Consider the following 21,495-nt stretch of genomic DNA (forward strand, 5'->3'; position numbering starts at 1 on the left):
TAAATCAGCGGTTTAACACCCTGTTGATGATATCGTAATTGCAGTCTAATTTTCTTTAAAAACCTTTCATTGTCATGTCATATCTCCCTTGTTTTCGTGACCCACTTGAAGGAAGAGACATATAAACATCAAGACCGTGTGGATAACTAGGAAACAATATTTATCCGTTAATGTATAAACGCTTGGCTGATCTTTTATATTACAGTTGTTAACGTACGAATGTTGCGTGGTGGACTGTTGCGAGTCAGGCGAGGTTAAATATTAACATTCTTAAGGGAGGACCTTCCGGGAATGCGTACTTAAGGGATGAGTTTAAAGTTTGGCATAAACAAAGCAATTTGACCTCAAATTTTGGGACCAAGACGGGTCTGGAGCTTTAAAAACTGTGTCCCAAGAGCAAAAATTACTTCAGTGTCTTTCTTCTTTGTGAAACCTTGAGAGGACCGACCAAGACAATGTATATATCAAAACGAAATAATTGTTGTTGAAGTAAGCGATGAAGTGATGAAGTTCCTTATGGATCATGGATGGACACTCAGTTCATCACAGATCAACCTCGCCTCATCAATTTGCCAGTGCTCATTTCATCTGTATATGACGAGAACAAAGTACAACACAAGGATAGTAGCACGCTACGAGCTCTCGACCCCCAGGATCTAAAAGTTCAATTTCCTAACAAAAAGAAGACCAGCGTGTAAGGATCTTGCTTGTCTTTGACAGTTTTGGAAGGCTATTGGAAGTATTTGTATTCAACGATCCTTGATCAATCTTCGGAACAGTTACAGGAATGCTCACAGACTGGATTTAGCACACCAAGTTATTAACCCATCCTATGTTGTATCGGTCTCTGCTTTTATATTCTTCACCCGATCTATTTTCAAGTTTATTTTGACTACTCCAACATAAGCCTGGGAATGCCTTGAACATTTTTAAGTCCTTGAAAATCATTTTCATTGTCATGTTTCTTATTCGACAAATTATGACGTATAGCGGGTTTCCCCTTCCTCATTGTACTCTTTATTTTATCAGCTTAGTCTTGAAGTCAATAATATTGGATTTCCCCCTCCCACCAACCACCGACCACTCCGACGCATGTCCCCAAAACCACGTCCTTTCCTCCCATTCACAAACAAATATTTCTTATTTGTACTACGATGTTTGAGGAAAATCCTGAAAGTTTTCTGGCCGATGAAGGTCAGTAATGAAGAGATTAGAGGAAGACCAGGCGCGAGGACAATCAGTCAACAAGTAAGAGCTAGGAGATTGAAATGGCTGAGACATGTTTTAAGAATGGCTTCAGATCAAAATCCCAAGATAGCACAAACATGCGCACCCGAAGGCAAACGCCGACGAGAGACGTTGTGAAGAACGATCGACAAGTAGAGAGACCATCTCGGATTCAAGACATGGAGGGAGGGAGAGGTAGTGGTAAAAGACCGAGTTGATTGGAGGAGACGGATTGATGTGCCCAATCTCCACGCGGAGAGAAGGGCAAGATGATGACCACGTTGGAGATCTGGCATTTTCACACTTAACAATAAAAACTGAAGCCAGTGGTGATAATATAAAGAGTTTATTGTTAAAGAAATGCGATACTGTATGATGGCTACCATCATTTATAATAATGTACAAGAAACGAATAAACATATTCCGTTTACATGCAGTTACAGCCTAAACTACAAATAGAAATTGATGTGTCGACAGTCTTTCAAAAGCTTTAAGTCTGTATAGAGACTTGCAAAAGCTCGTCCAATCTTAATTATGAACTGCATCTGTACTTGAATCTTTGCAAGAAGTTCTTACAAGATTCTTAGAAAGAAAGCATAATGGAAGCGACCTCGGTGACTAAAAGTTTATTTGAACGAAATGTCTATGGAATGGTTGTCCTTTCGTCCTCACCATACAATTTATGATATTCTACTGTATGGTATGTTTTCGTTCTTCATATCAATAAGATTTTGCGGCAAACATTTACAATTTTGAACATTGCCAGGGAAAAATGTACACTTTGGGTATTCATGGTAGTAAGCGCGAGTTAAACAATGCAATGCTCCAAGTTTGCATTCGAAGCAAAGTCCTTTGTTATCAGGAAAAAGTTAAACCTGGTGACTTGATCTTTTTCTTCTCTTTGACGAATCACAGCAGCCAGACCGTGCGCATGCGGGCGTGCAGTGCGAAGCACAGGACAGCGCGCATCCGTTCAAACCTGTGATTGGTCGAACCAGGTGAGTGACGTGCAGCACTCTTTTAGTCGAAGAATGGGCTTCCGGGCTCAACTCGGCCTCATTCCCTTGCGGAAGACCCAGAGCCGAGGTGCAGCAAGCTACAGTGCATGAGGGGTAGCAGCCACCGGGGCATGGACTAGGGCAGGTGGGGAAAGCCGGAGCGAGGTCTTGGTAGGCCATAGCTTGTGGTGCTCCCACTGTCGTTGGAGACGCTAGCGCGGCGGTTTCGTGAGCTTCCTCCTGCGCGAGCTCTTCTGGTTGGCAACAGTCGCGAGGGCAATCGTACGTGCACGAGAACTTGCACGATTCTTTACAGGCAAAAGCCTCGATGGGTATAACTTTGGAGTGAGGGTATGGTACGTTAGGGACGAGGCCAGGATGTGGTTGTTCAAAAGCGGGCATTCCTGGTGCCGGCGGTGCCGCAAATTTACCAAAAGCACAACAGTCGTCTGCACAAGATGGTGCGCAAACCTAAAAGGGTTAAATAGACAAAATTAAAGAGTGTATCCTTTACTGAACTATATAACTTAAACTGCAGAGGACAAGATACTAGCATTGTTGTGCTACTTTTGAATCCGAAGCAAAATAAAGTTTATATATGTATGTATGTATATGTAGGTAGGTCTTCCCTTTAAACAAACACATCCGTTGTCCGAAAAGAAAATCTTGACGCCCAGCGAACTTGGTAGTCAGGTGCAAACGTCAAATTTATCAAGCCTTCCAGCCTTGCTGAAAATGCATACGTTTATACACTTCGATTTAATTCCTCCGAAAGTTATATGGTTGGGGAGTGCAAATATCACACGGTATTCGTACATGTATACAAAGTATGGGCCTCACTGGCTCGCCCAAATACTGCATTGGTAAAAATACACCGATACTACACAGTCAAATGCCTAACAAAACAGATATTTCATCATCAGCCTCGTTAGCTCAGTGGTTAGAGCACTGGTCTCGTAAACCAGGGGTCGAGAGTTCAAATCTCCCACGAGGCTAGACTTTTTTTTAAAAAAACAATTTTAGACGTAAAATCTGCCTGGTTAATATGACTTTTTGTCATCTCTTTGAAAATAAGAACTTGAAATAATTAACTTTATTTACTTGTTAACACTACTAGCTGGCTGTCCCCACAGGGCGCCTACTAATAACAGTAAGCAGGTTAGGGCACCAGAATTGAAATCCGGAGGTCGCACGTTCGGCTCTGACGTATACGTACACTTAACTGGAGTTGTTTTTCGGTACACCGTAGATCACCTCCTCGGTCATGTTTGTAAATAGTCTACTAGTCTGTCTCCCGCCAGTTGGGAATTTTAAACCTGTTATGTTTAGTTGATGGGTTCGTTTCTTTTAGTTTAAGTGGCCTACCTGTGAACTAGCTGTAGATGTAGCTAAACGTATTGACCACTCAAACAGCATTTGATCATCTTTTTAAAATTAATTGGGGACGTAAGAACTTAACGTTGCATTCAGCTGCAGCCAAGTTTATAAATCCTTTACCTGGGGACACGGAGCCGGGCAGAGCCTGGGCTGTGGCTTGTACATTTCCTGAAGTGCTTTTGCCTTCTCCTTTTTCTCTTTTTCCCGTGCGTCTTTCTCCTTCCTCTCTTGCTCGTCCCTCAACCTCTCCCCCTCCTCTGAGCAGCACCCTTTGCCACAAGACGAAATGCACGTCTCTTTACACTGAGGATGGCATGGAACTTTGTCTTGTTGTTTCTTGTTGTTCTTCTTGGGTTCGTCATGCTGCTTGGCTGGTGGGCTTTTGTTCTTACTCTTTGCTGCGTCCTTGGCCTTGTGGTAGTCTGCAATCTTCTGATAATGTAGGAAGTGGTGTCCTCTCTTTCTTTCGTCTTCTATCGAACAGCAGCCACTACCGCAAGCAGGCACGCAGCTCGTAAGGCAGGATGGGTGACAGTGCTTGGCGAGTTTTGTCACGACTGAAACCTTGTCGTGTTCAGGACAGCATCCGGGCATGCAGGAGGAGACGCAGCTTGTGAGGCACCCGGGGTGGCAGTGGCTTTTGAAATATTCACCTGCAAATGCAAAACGCGCTGTTAGGTAAGAACAAGTTTTGGAGGACCAGATTAATTGGCTGCTCCTCGCTTTTAGAAATAATTCCGAAGAAGAAACAGATACTGAACATGGAACGAAAAAAAATAATTATATTTAAAACGGAGCTGTTTTAACAAGTACAGATTCCTTCCAATTCAATACTCTCAAATTAGAAAACCTCGCTCAATTTTCAACACATGCATCCCAGATAAATAATTACGGGTGAGATAAAGTTAAACCATAAACTGTTCGAAGTTCGAGTTTTTTGTACAATTTGGAAAGAGATCCTATAACTGAGAATTGCTCGAGTTAGGGGTTTTTGACACGAAAGTTGCCACACAATTGCCTAGTTCTTGTACGGCATTCTCTCAGCCTGTCTCGGTCAATTGAGTTCGCTGAAGCAGCCGAGACGAAGGGCCACGCCGCTGGGAACATCAAACCATGTGACTCGAAACGGATTGACCGTGGTGTAAGGAAAGCTAACCAACATGACGTGTTTCCTCGAATCATGCTGGCTTGACGATTTCTAGAGTATTTGCCACTGCTCATGAGTGTCGAAGGTGTGTCGGTGCCAATATATGGGGCTTACTCCGCTATTTAAACATGAGAAAACGAAGGGAAAGTTATTTGAATCACTAACTGTTATGCCAAGACTTTTCTCGGTGAACTGCTGACACAAATGTTTCCGCAGCGGCTTTTTCTTTTCCCTTATGAGTCAAAATTTTGTCCACCCCGTGTTTTTTCAGATGCTCTGTAAGATCTTTGTGGATGCTCTTGTCTTTGACACCAACAATATGAACTGCCTTGTACCCAAGACTTTCCAGCATTTTAGAGATTCGCTCCCAGTCCACGACTGGCGTAATCTTGTATTTGTGATTCTTGTAAGTGACTGTCTTCGTTAAACTCGTCAGCGGTGTTCCCTTGGTTTTAAGTTTCTTCTTAGCGACGCTCGATTTCGCCGCCTTGTTGCTTGGCTTTGCTTTGGATTTATCATCTTCTTTAACCTCGTCTTTTTGTTTACTGCTTTCTTCTTTCTCATCTTCTCTATCCTCGTGTTTGTCCGCCTTTTTAAGTTTCTTAGAAGTTGTGGATTTTTTCTTATCGTTTCCAAAGGAAATTTTTCCTTCGAGAAAGCTCTTGGGTGGGTTGAGAACCTTCACGTACTCCAGTAGCTTCTGTGCGTCGCGAATCTTTTCGTTTTCTGGAGACAAGTCATTCTCGTGGAATTTCATTACTCCTTTCGTTTGTTGCGAGAGAAGAGGTTCGATCGAGTGAAGAATTTTAATCGTGTCCGCTGGAATAAACCCGTCTTCGTATTTTGCTAACTTGTTCTTTCGTAAAGAGTGTTCAGTTTTGGGTTTCTGTGGAACCGCCTTCAGTGTTACTGTTTTTGGAAAATGTGTCGTTTTGACTGGTATTGCTGGCCGTTTCTTGAGATATTTCCTTGCTTTCTGTTTGAGAGCGACGGCATGTGGTGTGACATCTATGAAATTGTCCTCTAGAAAACAAACACAAACGCATATTAACTTAACGGCTTTAACAGAGATTGCAGCTCACCACTAAATTTTATCCGATTTTGATTGGTTTAAATTGATCACGTGACGCGATCGTGTCCATCGGCGGAGAGACACTATCTGCCCATAGTGCCCGTCCGAGGAAATATTTGTTTTAAGAACATCACATTTCCGCGGGGCAACTATCAGCCGATAGTTCCTCAACAGAAACACTCTATTGTTTAAACAGTATCGATCTGATTAAGACCGTGACCAACCCCATTGCTCCCAAGTAAAATTGAAATGCAATGAATTGAAATAAATCCTGTGTAACGCAACCTAGTGTAATGCGTCATAAAATTCATTCATATAACATGCACTCTGCCTGGTCAATGTATTGTTTTTGTTTATTTATTTATTTATTTATTTATCTATTTTTTAAATAGGAAATGGTTGTTTTGTGTTTTTATAAGCTGTTATCGCCTAATGCGATCACTACACTGACTAACAGGTACAAAAATGAGAACTGTATTTCCGCCAAAAACTTTTACATCAACATGGCGACTAAAACCCAACACACACAAAACCCGTCATTATCACGTGACCACAATTCCAGATACGTAAAGCGTACAAAACTGATTGAACTAAATGTTATTGAACTAGATCAATGTCTTTATACTCGCGACAGCTGATTTAATAGCTCAAGATAGTTTGGGAGAAATCGACAGTACCCGTATAAATCCGCGCCTGCCAACCCGCGTTATATAACCATGTTTCGAATTCTCCCAAACACTGTCACGAGTTTTCTTCAGATTGTGTAAACATGATTGCCGTTTTCACCTGGTTTTAGATGTAATGTAATGCAAACTTTACAAAGATGCTTTGAACGTACCGCATAAGTTGCAAGTTTTCGCGCAGTGTTTGCGCATAGCTTTTGGGGATGTCTTGCAGACTCCAGACCTGGCCAGGGCCCTGCAGTGCTCAATCTTGTCTGAACATTCTTTAAAGAGAATTTCATCGAAGACAATAACATTAATAAAATTCAGTTGAGTCCCATCATACATGGCGACTTCATTAGTATTCGTCTATTATTAACAAACAAGAACAAACTTCGATTTTTTAAAGGAGCCCGGTTTGCCCATTGAAAAAATTAGCCAAAATTTTTGAAGTTTGTCGTTTCTAATTTGTGTCAATCTTCTCCATCCTTAACCATCCTTGTTCTGTTATGGTTTATTATTATCTCTTTTTTTTTTTGTCTTAGTAAACTAATAATTTCAGGTTTCCTTCAAATTAAAGGTAATTTTGAACGTGGCCAAAATAACTCAAAATACCGTGACTGAGCTCCTTTAAATGTGATCAAGTTCATGTTTCTCCATGAGATATTTCAGTCCTGTGGTACTTATTCCCTAAAATTTTTGTTTGAGCTTTATTGGGTTGTTGAATCAATCCAGAATGAAGCAATCCGAGGAGAAATGTTAGTAGTAATATCTGTCAGTAAGATAGCTATAAATACAGGTTAAGACGTAGATTGTGGCGCTGAAATCCTCTCAGATTTTTTGTATTCAGCCCTTGATAAGCTACCGAAAAGACATATGCTAAGAAAGAACAGGAGGAAAATCAAGAAATCGCGCTAGATAATTTGTGCAGGTAACAGCCCACCCAGCTTTTTGAGGTTTTGGACTTCTGGACTCGCGTTCACACTTTTTATGACTTGGATCTAGATTATTACTTTTCTTCAAATAACCAAACTCAGAATTTCAAAAAGTCAGCTAACGTTAATTACCTTTTGGTAACTTTCGGAGGATTGTTTTGCTGGTCTTCTTGATGTGGTCAGCTGAGGGGCAATCAAAATATCTTAATTAATTGCGAGGAAAATTAATTAATAGAAAAAGAACAATACATCAGTGTACAAGAAAAGGAATCAAAGAATTCCAATCATTAGACAATCCAATCAATAACTCCATATAGAGCGGTTTTCAATTGAGTGTTGAAAGTAATCAGGCAATTGCTTTTGTTTTGGTTTTACAACGGTTTGAGATTGGCTGAGCAGTCTAATTGGTAAATAATTGGTTTGGTTAAGGTTTTACGACACTCAGCTGAAAACCGCTCTGACTCAAAAAATTGAAGTAAACCAGCTGCAATGATACACTAAAGAAACTGAATAACTTGTACATCAGAAGCTGAAAAATTGATTGGAGAAAGTAGCTACTTACCGATATTTGACTCTAATAAATGCTCAACATCACGTTCAGCTTCTGAAACTCTGCTAGCTTTGAGACATAAACACATAAAATGGATTTAATTTAGGGACACAAATTTAACTGTAATATTCACCCAAATACAAAATTGCCGTGTGTCGATCTCAACCTGAAGAGGGGCTACTGCAAAGAACTTCAATAGGAATGCTCGTCGAAAATTTACACTAAATCTTTCTAAGGGCACCAGATCTAAAATCAGATTACCATTGAAAATAATTGCATGGGAAAACGTTGACTCTTGTAATAATAAATTGAAATAAATAGCTAAAAATATCGATTTAGTAACTTTCCCTTTTTCACAATCTGTATGTGAGTGAGTGTGAGTGAGAACTTTATTAAAGTGTCAAAAAACCTTATAGCCTGGGAATAAAAACACCATACTAATTAGGGGACACTGCTAAAAAACTATACTAATACTAATATTAATACAATAAAAAAATAAATGACTTGAAGGGCATTATGTGCAGCATAGGATGCAGCCCTTACAGCCGGTGTCCATTAAGCGAGTTATATCCCTTTTGCGAATATAGTTTGTAAAAGCCTGCAGTGTCTTGGCTGATCTGTCAGCCATAGACAGTTTGTCCCATAATTTGGGTCCTACATAACGCAAAGAGTGCTTCCCATAAGTAACAGTGTTGTATCTAGGAGTAGAAAAATCTGATTGTCTCATGTTGTACGCAGAAATATGCTCGTTAAAAATGTTGCAGATGCTTGGTATAATAATTTTAACTCACCTATACTCTCGTCAACCAACTTGTTGATTATTTTTTGAGCTGCCACCCATTCCTTGCCTAAGGATATTATTCAGAGGAAATCATTTTAAATGTGATGTAATCATATGATTTACAAATGTCTGTAATGTTAATAAAGAGAACACGATTTTAGCCTGTTACTGTTATAGTGACTTGTGGACACTCATGTACTGCAGATGGTTGGCAAACGTTCTCGGACTGCCTACAAACTATGGACACTATGCCTAAATGGCGCTTTAGTTTGAATAACCATACGTTATTACATCCTAAGTCTCGTGTGAAGGTGTCCAGATAAAGGACTTTTCACACGATTGCGAGGCTTGGGATGCATAAGTATTGTTGATCAAATATCGGCGGGCCGTGTCTAGAAAATAGGCCCTTTGCAGCTAAGCCATCACGTGACCTACTTTTCATAAAATTATGGGTTATAACTTAAAAAATGCCAGAAATGGAAAAAGCATGCCGAAAATATCAAAATGGTCAAGTTTGAGGCCCCCATCATTAAGGAATGAGATTTTATGACGGTCTGAATATTTGTAAGAATAAGAAGATTTGTATGGAAAAAGTTGTTGGAGAGCAAGGTCTTGCTCTCCAGCAACATTTTCCCTACAAATCCTTTAAATTTTCCGAAAATTCAAGCTGTCATATAAACTTACTCTTTAATGCCAGGGGCGTCAAACTTGGCCATTTTGGTATTTTCGATGCGCTCTTTCCATTTCTGGCATTCTTCAAGTCATAGCCCATAATGTGAAAATTTTCTCGAAAAAATTTGGTCTCGTGACCCCAGCTGCAAAGGGCCTATTGTACTCATGGAATGGGTATGAACCGCGGATCATGCAGGCCGCATTTAAACTTGACGTGAAAAGTTTAAGTATTGGTTTAAACCAAGTTTGAAATAAGGTTTTCTCAAACATCGTGTAAAATTCCTTTAAGTACTGAAATCAAGACCATAAATATGTTTTTAAGAAAACTTGAGACGGCGACAAACGGACATCACTGTTTTCTAACAAATTATATGATACGAGAACTTTACGTTACAAAATAACCTCGTGCTTGATCCGCAGCTTCACAGCTTTACACGGTGTACAAACTGTGTTAAGGCGACAGAGCTTACAAACACATCATCGATTTAATTGACTTGTATACCATACAACAATTATTTCACAGAGAGCGTAAAATCACACTATACAAAGCAATACCAGATTCACCCACATGTTATGGGCCGATAACTGAAAACATAGCTAATAAAGTGGAGAAAGATCTCCGCAAGTATTTTTAGATGAAACGAGAAAACGTATTTCAAAGGGGTTGAAATTACAAAGGCGAGCAGTTGATAATTAGCATATAGATATGTAAGAGCAGGATGTTGAAAGTGAAGAGGGCAAGATATATGATCGACATAGACAAGGTACCAGTTTTTACCGGTTTAGTCAAAAAATATGTTTTGTCCCACATGGTAATCGCTGTCGTTGGTATATAAAGCAAACTATTCTCGTTCTTCTTTGGAGGTTTCATGAAGCCGGCTGAAGTCCAGAATAGGGAACTTAATGTGGAGCAATTAAAAGCCCTCGTGCAATAGTAAAAAGAATTTTAGTTTCACATCAATATTAATAGCATACTTTCAGCGATGGTTTTAGTCGCTTGATTTTTAACTTCAGCTATAGCGTTGTATGATATAATACAAAGCTATATCCTAGATAGGCGCTAACACGTACCTCTAATGTCAAATCGTTTCTCCGCCTTTTCCGCCGTCTCCTTGCTAGCACAGATCCATACGAATTGGCAGAGAAACAACGGTATAACAAAACAACTTCTTGATTTCATAATATTAGATTGGGTAGACTTCCACGGGACAAAAGAGATCCAACTTAGATATATTACACAAAACGTTTGATCAAAATCATAAAATCATCACAAAACTGGGCCTCGTTGAACTTCGACGCGTTTTGAAAAAAACCTCGCTAGTCAGATAGACCTCCGCGCAAACAGAGTCTTGTGTTTCTCGAGTAGTATTAATAAATCAAAAGGAAACTTATCCAAGCGAGATAAACAGAGTCAAAGTTGCACAGTTAACGGCTTTGAATTACAAGTGAAAAGTAGCTTGTGGTTTGTGGACTGAGGTGAAAGAATTTAACACAAGAACCAGCTTAACATATAAACAGCCCGTGAGGTCTCTATGGTTTTGTCTAACTAAGGAATTATTGCTGAAAAGAACAGCTCTTGGAAAGGCAGAGAATTTGTTTTAAGTGTAAAAGAAAACAAACAAAAAATACGCCACCAGTAAAATGTCAATCTGATCGTCTTTCGGCTTACGAAAATAGCTCAGAAATAATAAATTGTATCGACAGCGTTCATCAACGAGCCATCTTTACGTTTTGCTATAACACACGCGGCAAAACTTTTCTGCTCTTTTCAAAGAAAAAAATTCAAATAACCATGGCTTTTTATGGACTCTCCGAAGCGTGCATTTTACGGGTCACTGATTTCCATAACAAAACCTATGCAGCATGGCGATTTTCTGATGTCAGACTGGTAAATAACTGTGTAAATAGCTTGCCAGTGACTTTTGTATTGAACACTCTGTTACCTGGGCCTTAGGTACTGAGCTAGATGCCTTTGAAAAACAAATTGCCGCTGTGGTCTTTTTTTTTTTTTGCAATTTAAGAGAACTGTGTCCCCCTTGGACCACGTGCACAGGTTTTGATTTGAAAAATTAACGCGAACGCAAAATTTTATTTGTACATTTTGGCCTCCGGTCCACCCAAAAGTATGATTTTCATTAGGGAACAAGCCTTGTTCTCCAAAAGATATTCCCAGAATGTTTTGGAACGAAACTTTGTTGTGAAACTTGAAACTTGTGAACAGAAACTGACTGAAGTTGTTAAAACACCGGCTTGTGGTTAATGAAACATCGGTCCCAGTCCGCCAAGGCCAGGGTTACTTAGTACTCATGGCACAGGAATATTACGCAAAGGCAATAACAGGCTTATGGTTATTTACGCTTTTAGAGACCGAAGATAGTTCATCGCTATCATCCGATCAGATCTTCTTCCCCCCGAGGGGAATAGGTCAGATATTGTTAGTACGGATAAAGACAAAGTCGAAACGGCGTGGAAAACATCGAAAAAAGAAAAATGGGGGAGAAAGTTAAGAGCCATTCTTTTTGTCCGTGACATTTCCTCGACAATTTTATCATGCAAAATTTCGACTTTCCTTCACTACTTCTTATTGCCTCCTTGGGGTTAATATTTTTACCGACCAAATAATTTGAAAATGTAACTTACTCATTTGAGAATTTACTAGATGATCAGAAACTCAGAAGTTCAGTCGAACAGCAATGATCCGCATTTAAGGCAGGAGCCCATGGGCTCCTGCGCTTACTGAATTCTGTAAACGGCAAATCTTGGAATCATAGCTAACTTCATAGCTAACTTTAGCAGCCACTGAAAACTGACTGATTAAACAATTAAAAAGCTTTTCATGAAAACAGCATTTCGACTATTCCCCCCCCCCCGGACAATACTGGGTGTAAGGAGCTTAATATGTATCACAACCTTTTGCAGTTAAAGGACTTCAACTTTGTTAAGGGAGAGTGGGGGAAAGATCTTTGTATAGTAACTGTAAGCTGTTGGTTACATGCAGTTTGCATAAAAAAAACCAGAAAAAAGGGAAGTGTCCCAAACTCTTTTTTGGCAGGATTGTAGGAACAAGTTGGTATGCGTTGTATATAAATTTTCAGAGAAATTTCAACCTCTAAGTCAGTATAATCGACCCAGCCTAATCAACTCGAGTATTTAGCATGCGCAATACAGGTGTACAAGAGAATACAGTAAGTTTTGAAATTTATTAAAGTCAAAATAATATATATATTGTACAAATTAAGATTTTCCTTATGTAATCGTTTTGTTTTTCAACTAAATACAATATCTTTTATTGTTCATTGTTTACCCTAACCCAAACTATACTTTCTTTGAATAACAAATTGTAATTTTCACAGTTGTCTTATTTCTTCCTCTGTAGTTACACAGTTTATGAAACTGAAATCTAGTTAAGATGATGGGCTGCATAAATTGAACTACATTCTTTTAAACACGCGTTCCTTAGCTTTACAAATATTATTTGTCCAAGATGTTTTATCCAAATGCTAGGTTACCCAACAACATATAAGAGATCTGACGTTTCAGGTTTCACTGAAGTATGTTTTAAGCCTTACAAAAGCTGGAGCAATCTAACAATATATTTTCTTTAGTAGCGAAATAAGATATATGCCTGAAAGAAGCTAAAAAATTATTAGCTCTGCACATTGTACTGAAATAGTACACCTGCTATGTTACTGTTCCCAAGATAATTTGAATTTTTAAAAACTGAATTAAGTGTGTGAACTTTTTACAATAAGTTTTTAATTGACTGAGGAAAGTACAAACAGCAAGGATCGACGAATTAGTCCTCTTTGAAATTATTCTCTCCTCAACATAGAAGACTTTAATTTCTGTTGGTATCACGAGACGTTCAGTTGGTAAATTATGTCTCTCAAAAGTGTGTGACTTTAGTTCATCGTTGTACGACAACATTCCTTTCAATCATCGAGTTCAGCTTCATCGTTCTGATTTTCCGTGCTTCCCTCCTGATCAGCGTCAGTTGTTTCTTCTTCGGACTTTGGACTGTCGTCTTCCTTTTCACTGCTCTTGGTAGACTGCTGTTCATCGCTGTCCTCTACTTGACTCTGTTTAGTCTCCTCAGCGACGCTCTCATTTCCACTCCCCTCATGCTCGTTCTCCATTTGGTCGGCGGTGTCCTCCTTACTCCCAGAGCCCAGAACCTTGTCCCGTTTTCCCGCCACACCACAACAGTCACGCGGGCAGTAAGTAAAACAGTTCCTTTTGCAGCCCATCGGACACTGTTCCGGTTGGACCGCTGGCATAGGCGGGGGCTGGTACTCAGGTTGAGCCATTGGAACTACCTGAAATAATTTAAGACATTCGCTTTCTGAGAAATTAGTTTATGTCATTAAATTTGGCGATGTTTACTTGCCAAGATTTGACGGCTATTTTACCTTAATACTTTCCTGGACGTTAAGGGCAATAATTACAACATCACAAAAACAACAACAACAGCAGCAACAACAGCATTAACAACAGCAATATCAACAACTACAACCACATAAACATAAATTCTTGGGGTACTGAACTCTGACAACTCAACAAAAAGAAATGACAGTTGTAGTGGAACATGAGGCTAACGTTTTAAGACATTGTTTTTCTTTGCTTTTTAGAATCAAATTTTAATGGTCTAGCCTAATTCGAACGTACCTTTGATTTTTTTTGTGCCACTGCAAAATTCGCTAAATTATGGTGACTGGTAACAGTTTCCAGCAATTTCTTGCAGTTATACTTTGATAGATCAATGCTACCACACTTTCTCTAGTGTTTAAAAAATTCTTTGGAGGGGGCTTGAAGCAACCTTAAATTTTCGAAAACTTTTCCAGGACATTTGTTAAAACTTTATAAGAAGTTGAATATTATAGTGCTTATTACAATTCCACAACAAAACATGGGTGTTAAGGGTGTTTTTAACAGATCGTTCTGTTGCTATGGTAACCCTTTTTTGCCATGAGAATGGTCAAAACCTGTTCACCAATAATTGGGCATTGCTATCACATCATTTTAATAGAGCAGTAGTATTGATCCATCAAAGTAAAAGTGACGGAAAGAACTGGAGACTGTTGTGAGCCACCTTAACTTATGACTAAAACCTTACGAAAGAAACCTCAAGGTTGGAAGGAAAGGCTAAGTATTTTTGTTTTAATAGACACAAGTTTTCAATGCGAAAAATTCGTTTACAAAACATATTTTCAGTTCAACACCTTCGAAGATTTTTTTGTCAACATGAATTATGTCTAGGTCAGTTTCATTTCCACAACATCTACCATATGTATTTCAGTAGGAGTTTGCCTGAAGTGTCAAAGTTACTTGACTTACCTGTTGGTATGCTGGGGTCGCTGGGGCCACTGGAGCCGCTGGGGCGGCTGGGGCGGCAGCCATTTGGGTCTGGGCCATCAAGTTGGGGTCACAGCAGCAGCAGTCCTGACTCATTGAGCACTGCTGCGTACAAGGGTCCATGCAGTTGCCCTGACAAGGGGTCATATCTTGGCTGGTGTCATTGCTATAGTTATAAGTCCAGTTGTAGCCATTAAAGGACAAATCAATTGCGTTATAGTTTGGTGGTGGACTCTGGGCTTGCGGTGCTGCAAGGTACAGGAAGCGATTATTTTCATGGGGTCGCATTGGTGACAGACGACAAAGGATACAACATCTTCGATCGTCGTGAATGAGAAAATGAATACATTTTTTTTTAATGTTTTGGCACTTGTTTTAATTTTTCTTTGATCTCCAAAAATCAAACATGTGTGATTGATGACGACGACGACGATGATCAAGATAATGACTGGATTGGATGATGACGACACCGTTGTACAACATTGACGTCATAAGAAAAATATAAAACCTAGTCATGATGTATCTCGTTGGCAATCACAAAAATAGTCAAGACTACATTGACTCACCTTGTGCCTGTGTGTTGTAGGGGGCTGGCGGTGAACTCGCTGGATGCTTGCTGGCGTCTGACACATGCGGATGATGGTGATGATGATGATGATGATGCTTGTGATGCAGAACACGGTGGTGGTATTTCTTCCAGTGTGGCTTCTTGGCGTGTTTGTGATGGAATTTTTTTGCTTTCGGCTTCTTTTTTGCATCAACTGGTGTTACAATGTAAGGGATTTTAAAGTTCACAAGAAAAGAGCCATCTTTGTTCTTTTTAGGTTTGTTCTCTTCGTCCTGATTCGTTAACACTTTTTTGGCACCGAGGTGGAGAAGTGACATTTCTGTATTGAGGAAAAAGTACAAGAAAATTGATATTGTTTGCGCATTGTTCTCTGAATCAAGATTCAATCGCGTGTCTGGCTGGCTTGTGGGGTTCTTAGGCAAGACGCTTTACTCTCACAGTGCCTCCCTCCACATGCACGCAACTGTGTGAATTTTTTTCTGGCAGATTGTAGGGATAGGTTTACAATATTTAAGCAATAGACCACAAGTTTTTATGGTTTATAGGCTGATAGACCACTCAAAGAATTTGTAAATCACTCGCCTGCGGCTCGTGATTTACGAATTCTTTGAGTTTTCTTCCACCATCCCGCTTATCAGCCTATAAACCATAAAAACTTGTGGCCTATTGCTTTTATATAATAATTCAGAAGACACGCGAAATTTCCGAGTTTACTGGCAAAATAAGCCATAGCTGATTGACCAATCAGAGCGGGCGCATTCATTTAATTATTATATAAACGGAATTAACCTGTAATGGACTGGTACTAATCCAGGGGGAATAACGATGTGCTTTGCCAGGTATTGCTGCGGACACTAGGTTAGGATTCAGACTGGGGCATCTGGTCCACAAATACTGAGTAATCTATAAAATTTGCTAAATTTATCTTCTGGAAGCTGCACTTGTGAATATTACTTAAGCAGGTCAAAATCTTGAATGGATTAGATGCAATTCTCTCACCCGGTATTCACTTGATACTTGCTTCTTTAGGGGACATCATTACTGAAAAAATTTACAGGTTTGAATTGACTTTGAAAGGGAAGCTTGTGGGGGAAACTACGAAATGTTTCTTGAATAAAAATAAGAGCAGTTTAGGTGTTATACGGTGATAGTATACGGTTTGATAATGATACGAAACTGAAGAGTTCGCCTCCTATACGTATTTCCTGAGTTACCTTTTTGTTTGTCCGACTGGATATTTGCTGCTCTTTGATCTGCATGATGACCTGTTAAAGGTAAGGCAAACTGAATGAAAGAAGTTCCATCTTCACAAGCGTGCATAGACCTTGGATCGTTTCACTGGCTTTGCAATACCCCCAAGCGATTATAAAAGGCTCCTTCTCTGTCCTCAAGACCTAAAGATCATTCCACTGAAATAGAGCCTGCACTGAGATTTTTGTCAAACTTTGCCTATTGACTGTTTATATTGTAGGAACTTAAATTTGGAGATAAAAATGAGGGGTCCCCATGTTCGTCAAGGAGCAACAGCATCTTGTCTATACCATATAAATCCTTACAATAGCACCATGATTATTGTCACGATTGCTTGGTAAATTAACGTTTCCGACGATTGTTTCTTGCTCAACACTGAGAATTGGCCCATATTTATTTTACATAGAGAAATTTATTACTCAATTCAACACAACAGAAAAAAAATGATAGGTCACCTTACTCATTTTCGAGAAAATGACGATTCACCTCCATGGCGAGGTCCAGCGGCAAAGAAAAAGCCGCCATTTTTAATGCGCGCGCGCTAATCACGCGTGAAATTATGCGCAGTAGGGATGCGCAATGTAATAGGGGAATGGGGAATGACCTTAAAAGCATGACACAGTACGTGAAACGGATGATGCTACAGCAATTCAAGGTTACTACCTGATCAATGCACTATCAAAAATGGTTAGATTATGATTAATCCATTTTTATTTCAGTTAATAACATTGCTCTTTTTCGTTTTATGATGTAATCTATTTCTGTAGCCATTTCACTCTTTAATCCACTGCCGGCTTTACCCTGGCAGCACAATGCCCGCACCTCTATATTTGTGCACAGCCAAGAAACGTTCATTCTTAATTTTTTAAGGAGTGAAATAATATTAATCTAGGAATTGTCATTTATTTTCGTGCATCCAGAAGTAAAACTGTGCAGAGTCTTGAGTCTTACCAACTGCGTCGTTTAGAAAATCTGTAACTTCCTTCGCAGCGTCATTAACCTTTTTGCCTACAGAAAGGGAGAAAGGACAGACATAATATAATTGTCCTTGCCTATCAGTTATATTTAACTGGATAAATGATCCCACATAGAAGAGGGTTGCATGGCCGCTATAAATCTGGCTGCGGTTGTCCGAATGAGGATTAAACTGGTACAGTGCTTGAGTCAATATGTAGTTCAATGAATATGAATTATAATTATTTTATTTATATGTGTTCTTGAAGTCATACTGGAACATTAAAGTTGCTGCGGTTGCAAAGGTGGCATGGAGAGTCTTTCAATCCTGGATAAATGCAAAGCGGTTTTGAAATACCACACTGTGCAAGGCCTTTAACTAAACGTGCCAGGGTCTCGGGTATTCCGAAATGGTTTAGTTTTACTTTTTCCATGAAGAATGTACAAGTAACATACTTACCTATTTTCGCATCTAACAACTTAAGGACAGCTCTCCCTGCCTCCTGTTCTACTGTGTGGAAATCTACGTTGTTTCTTTTAGTACCTGGCACAACTGAACGAGAAACATGATAGGGATGCAGGTGTTAGTTTCTCACTGGTTTGAAACTTTCCACACCGGCGAGAATAGAATTAAGAATAAATTTAAGATGAATTTAAGATTAATCTCAAAAAAAAAAAAAAAAAAAGAAAAGCTAAACATCATGAAACGAGACAATAATGTTTCCTGGCATAGAGGTCCTGTTCATGCACCGCTGACCTATCTTACAGGAGATACATATTAATATGCAAAAAGGTTTTATAATCCATCTCGTTTAACTAAATTCTTATTTAACCACAGAAGAGACAAACAACAAAATGTAGCAATCAGAACACGAAGCAGAAACAAGAAATCTGCGGTGAAGAGCGCGAGAAAACACACGCAAGGGGAGGTTATGATCACACGCAAGGCCAAAACTGGTTTTGAGGGCAATTTTCTGGGTGATGATTTTTTTTCCCACCTTCAGATTGTGCATGATTTATTTTTGGTGGACAAAAGTTTCTGCCAGATTTTTTTCTAACAGCAAATTAAAAGAGCACTTTGCTCGATTTTTTGTCCCATGGCTGCCCTTGCACAATTTTTTTTGGCCGATTTTGCTGTGCAGGATTTTTTGGGGGTAATTGCCCAAACCCCCTCCCCTCCAAAACATAATGGTCCGTCCCTTGGTTGTTTGCTAGCGCTTGTTGCATAAGTTCAGCGAACGAAAAACCAATTGGTGTCAACAGCAAATGATTATGAAACATTTCTGATCAATTGCGAAGACGGTTAATCTAGAAGACTGTTTTTGTCTCTTAAGCCGCAAGCGAACTCTTCTCGATTAATCGATCGTAACACTTAAAAGTTGTTGGGATAATTGCGCCAAGAAGGACGACAATGTAATGGATTTACTTATAATCACAGCATGGCTAACTATCTACACTTTAACAGCGGGTCCTCGGTGCTTAACCTCGTTAACGGTCGTCTCTCACTTCACACTACGACCATGCAGTAGATGGTTTACTAAGTTTGAATAAGCTTGAACTCAATCCCAGTAAATGTAAAGCCCTAGTCCTATCGAACAAACACTCTCTTAATTTGAAATTCACCATCAATGGTATTCAAATTCCATGTGTTGATCACCTTGAGCTTTTGGGTGTTGTTATTGATAACTCTCTACTCTTTGACAAACATGTAACTAAGATCACTAAGAAAGTAGGAAAGCAACTGGATGTTTTATGTAGGTTTAAAAAGATGCTCTCTTCTCCAACAAAATTATGCCTGTATAATTCATTCATCATGTCCTATTTTACGTGCTGCTTCACCGTCTGGCACAGTTGTCTGAGATCTGACAGTCAAAAGCTCCATAAACTAAATGAGAGAGCTCTAAGGTACATTTATAGTAGCCGATCGCCTACAAATGCTGGGGAATTAACTGAAAGAACTGGCTACACTCTAGCTGATCGACGTATACAAGATATGTTAATCTTAGCTTTTAAAGCTGTCAACAACCTTCTTCCTACATATTTAAGTGACTTGTTTACTATTCGTGAGAACATTAAGAATCTAAGGGGCACCAACAAGCTTGTCATCCCTAAAGTTAACGCCACCCGTTATGGGACTAAGTCCGTGGCATACACTGCTTCAAAAGCTTGGAATTCACTTCCGGATACACTACGTTGTATGAAGACACTAAAAGATTTTAAGATTGCGGTTAGATCTGTTGGAAATTTACATATGTAAACTAGTCTTAGCTATTATATATTTATATCTTGTAATTTTTTAATTCCAATTTTCTTTCGTTTAAAGTTGTTTTTCTCGGTAAATTAGCATAATCTTGCTAGAGGCCTAATCAGCCTCATCAACCCGAGTTGAAATAAAGTTATCTATCCATCTACCATAATTCTTCTCGCCAAAATACGTTTGAATCGGGTTCCTGTCATAAAATTTGAAATTACATGACAAGATGACTGCAGGGCAAAAAGAGTAAATCAAAAACAAATACGATGCACGTGAAGTTCTCGATAAGGGCTTGCCACCGACATTTCTGTCAAGAACACCATGAGCTCATGACATGGGATGATGTGTGCTTTGAGACTACAATAAAGATTGCTCAGTCCATCTTGTTCATTCATCTTCGCCCTTTTCTCAGAAAACACCAAGGTATATTTCAAGGTACAATGAGAAACAACGCCTCCAGCCGTCGTATCCACAGTTCACGCCGGGTACGTTTGAATTGCCCCATTGACCCACAGGTGAAATGACTGCGTGCGTGCAAGCTTGTATTTTTTTATGGCCCTGAAAGAAGTAAGCCCAGGTTCCCTTTTACCAGTCAAACCACATGGTGGGATAGCTTAAAAGAACATTATTTATCGTACCTTTTAAGTGTCTCAAAGCTTTTCCTTTTTCGTCTATAAAATCAGAGTCATCTCCATGAGTAGTCAGTGCAAAAGTCGAGGAACACAGCGCAACCAGGAAGCACTGAAAGAGTCCTCTCATCCTTGGCCCTGTTGCTTTGTAAACGAAACGAGGAAGGGGCAATATATTCTTTTCGCCGGCTACAAAAGACTAAACACTTTGTGTGGTTTAAACAATCATGTCAGAAATATATTTTAGATTTTTTTACGCGATTAAACAAAGACGAGTTGATGGCTCCACCACAAAGGACATTTGCATGAATAATTAACTGACAAATTTTGCTCCGAGATACCAGCTATGTTGCTGTGCGGTGTTGACCAATCAGAACCCATGAATGACTCAGAAAAAGCAAACTTGCTAGTGAATAAGTAAATTATTGACCGTGGTCAATTCTCGTGTCTTGTATCCCAACGCCAACGAATGAACGAAGCTATCCCCTTTTGGCAAAAGAGTTTATTTTCCGCAAGATTGTAATCTCAATTAAATGAATTGGGTAGTCTTTTCAAACCTTTGATGGGTAGGAGAGATTTTGACAGAAAAAGAAAGCATTTAATGCCTCTTCAGTTTGTGATACGTCCTCACAGAAACTAAATTGGAACTGTTTCTTTTAAACCACATATTGATAAGTTCATTTGAGCGACATTGGAATTATACTTAACAAATCTAACGTTGCAAAAAATAACGTTTCGAGCAATTTCTTGGGGTTGTATCATGGACGTGAACTATACTGGTACCGGCCAACATGAGTTTGCTTTTGCGATGTCTTCATATGACCTGCCTGCACACCTAAAATCTCCTTGACACCAGATAACTGCAATTCCTCTTGAATATTAAGAGCTGATCATTTCAACGATATCGAAGCAGGAATTGGTATTGTTGAACTGAAGTTTAATAGGGGCTCTGTAACCGGCCACGTGGCGGAAATTGTATCGTTAAGTTCCTTAATTTCAATATGGATTTGAGCCTCTGTTAAAAACTTTTTGTAACATGTGGGGAGATCGATTAACACACAGGCTA

At 39.4% G+C, this 21,495-nt stretch overlaps 2 protein-coding genes and 1 non-coding gene across 3 annotated transcripts; 1 reads left to right on the forward strand and 2 right to left on the reverse strand.

The window, feature by feature from the left end:
- Positions 1-228: 228 nt before the first annotated feature.
- Positions 229-10,980, reverse strand: LOC145487356 (uncharacterized). The gene is made up of 8 exons (XM_081466119.1): positions 10,493-10,980; positions 8,760-8,816; positions 7,981-8,037; positions 7,551-7,601; positions 6,660-6,767; positions 4,915-5,772; positions 3,723-4,255; positions 229-2,696 (listed from the first exon to the last, which is right to left on the reverse strand). The coding sequence occupies exons 1-8, from the start codon at positions 10,599-10,601 to the stop codon at positions 2,097-2,099; spliced, it is 2,373 nt and encodes a 790-aa protein (XP_081322245.1). The 5' UTR covers positions 10,602-10,980; the 3' UTR covers positions 229-2,096.
- On the forward strand, positions 3,148-3,220 carry Trnat-cgu (transfer RNA threonine (anticodon CGU)). The gene has a single exon. It is a non-coding gene; the product is annotated as a tRNA-Thr (tRNA).
- Positions 10,981-12,316: 1,336 nt separating the features above from the next.
- Positions 12,317-20,941, reverse strand: LOC145487380 (uncharacterized). The gene is made up of 7 exons (XM_081466145.1): positions 20,439-20,941; positions 18,007-18,099; positions 17,544-17,600; positions 16,556-16,606; positions 15,340-15,660; positions 14,756-15,021; positions 12,317-13,737 (listed from the first exon to the last, which is right to left on the reverse strand). Exons 1-7 carry the CDS (start codon positions 20,557-20,559, stop codon positions 13,354-13,356), a joined length of 1,293 nt encoding a protein of 430 aa, XP_081322271.1. The 5' UTR covers positions 20,560-20,941; the 3' UTR covers positions 12,317-13,353.
- Positions 20,942-21,495: the final 554 nt, after the last annotated feature.

This window comes from Orbicella franksi, chromosome 5 (genome assembly GCF_964199315.1).
Source record: "Orbicella franksi chromosome 5, jaOrbFran1.1, whole genome shotgun sequence".
NCBI classification, from domain to species: Eukaryota; Metazoa; Cnidaria; class Anthozoa; order Scleractinia; family Merulinidae; genus Orbicella; species Orbicella franksi.

Coding starts and splice junctions, on each gene's coding strand:
- LOC145487356 (XM_081466119.1), bottom strand. CDS start 10,601: ATGAAATCAAGAAGTTGTTTTGTTATACCGTTGTTTCTCTGCCAATTC. Junction 7,602..7,980: donor TTTATTAGAGTCAAATATCG/GTAAGTAGCTAC, acceptor ATTGCCCCTCAG/CTGACCACATCAAGAAGACC. Junction 6,768..7,550: donor CCTCCGAAAGTTACCAAAAG/GTAATTAACGTT, acceptor TTCTCTTTAAAG/AATGTTCAGACAAGATTGAG.
- LOC145487380 (XM_081466145.1), bottom strand. CDS start 20,559: ATGAGAGGACTCTTTCAGTGCTTCCTGGTTGCGCTGTGTTCCTCGACT. Junction 17,601..18,006: donor GTTGTTAGATGCGAAAATAG/GTAAGTATGTTA, acceptor CCCTTTCTGTAG/GCAAAAAGGTTAATGACGCT. Junction 15,661..16,555: donor CCAGTCGGACAAACAAAAAG/GTAACTCAGGAA, acceptor TCCTCAATACAG/AAATGTCACTTCTCCACCTC.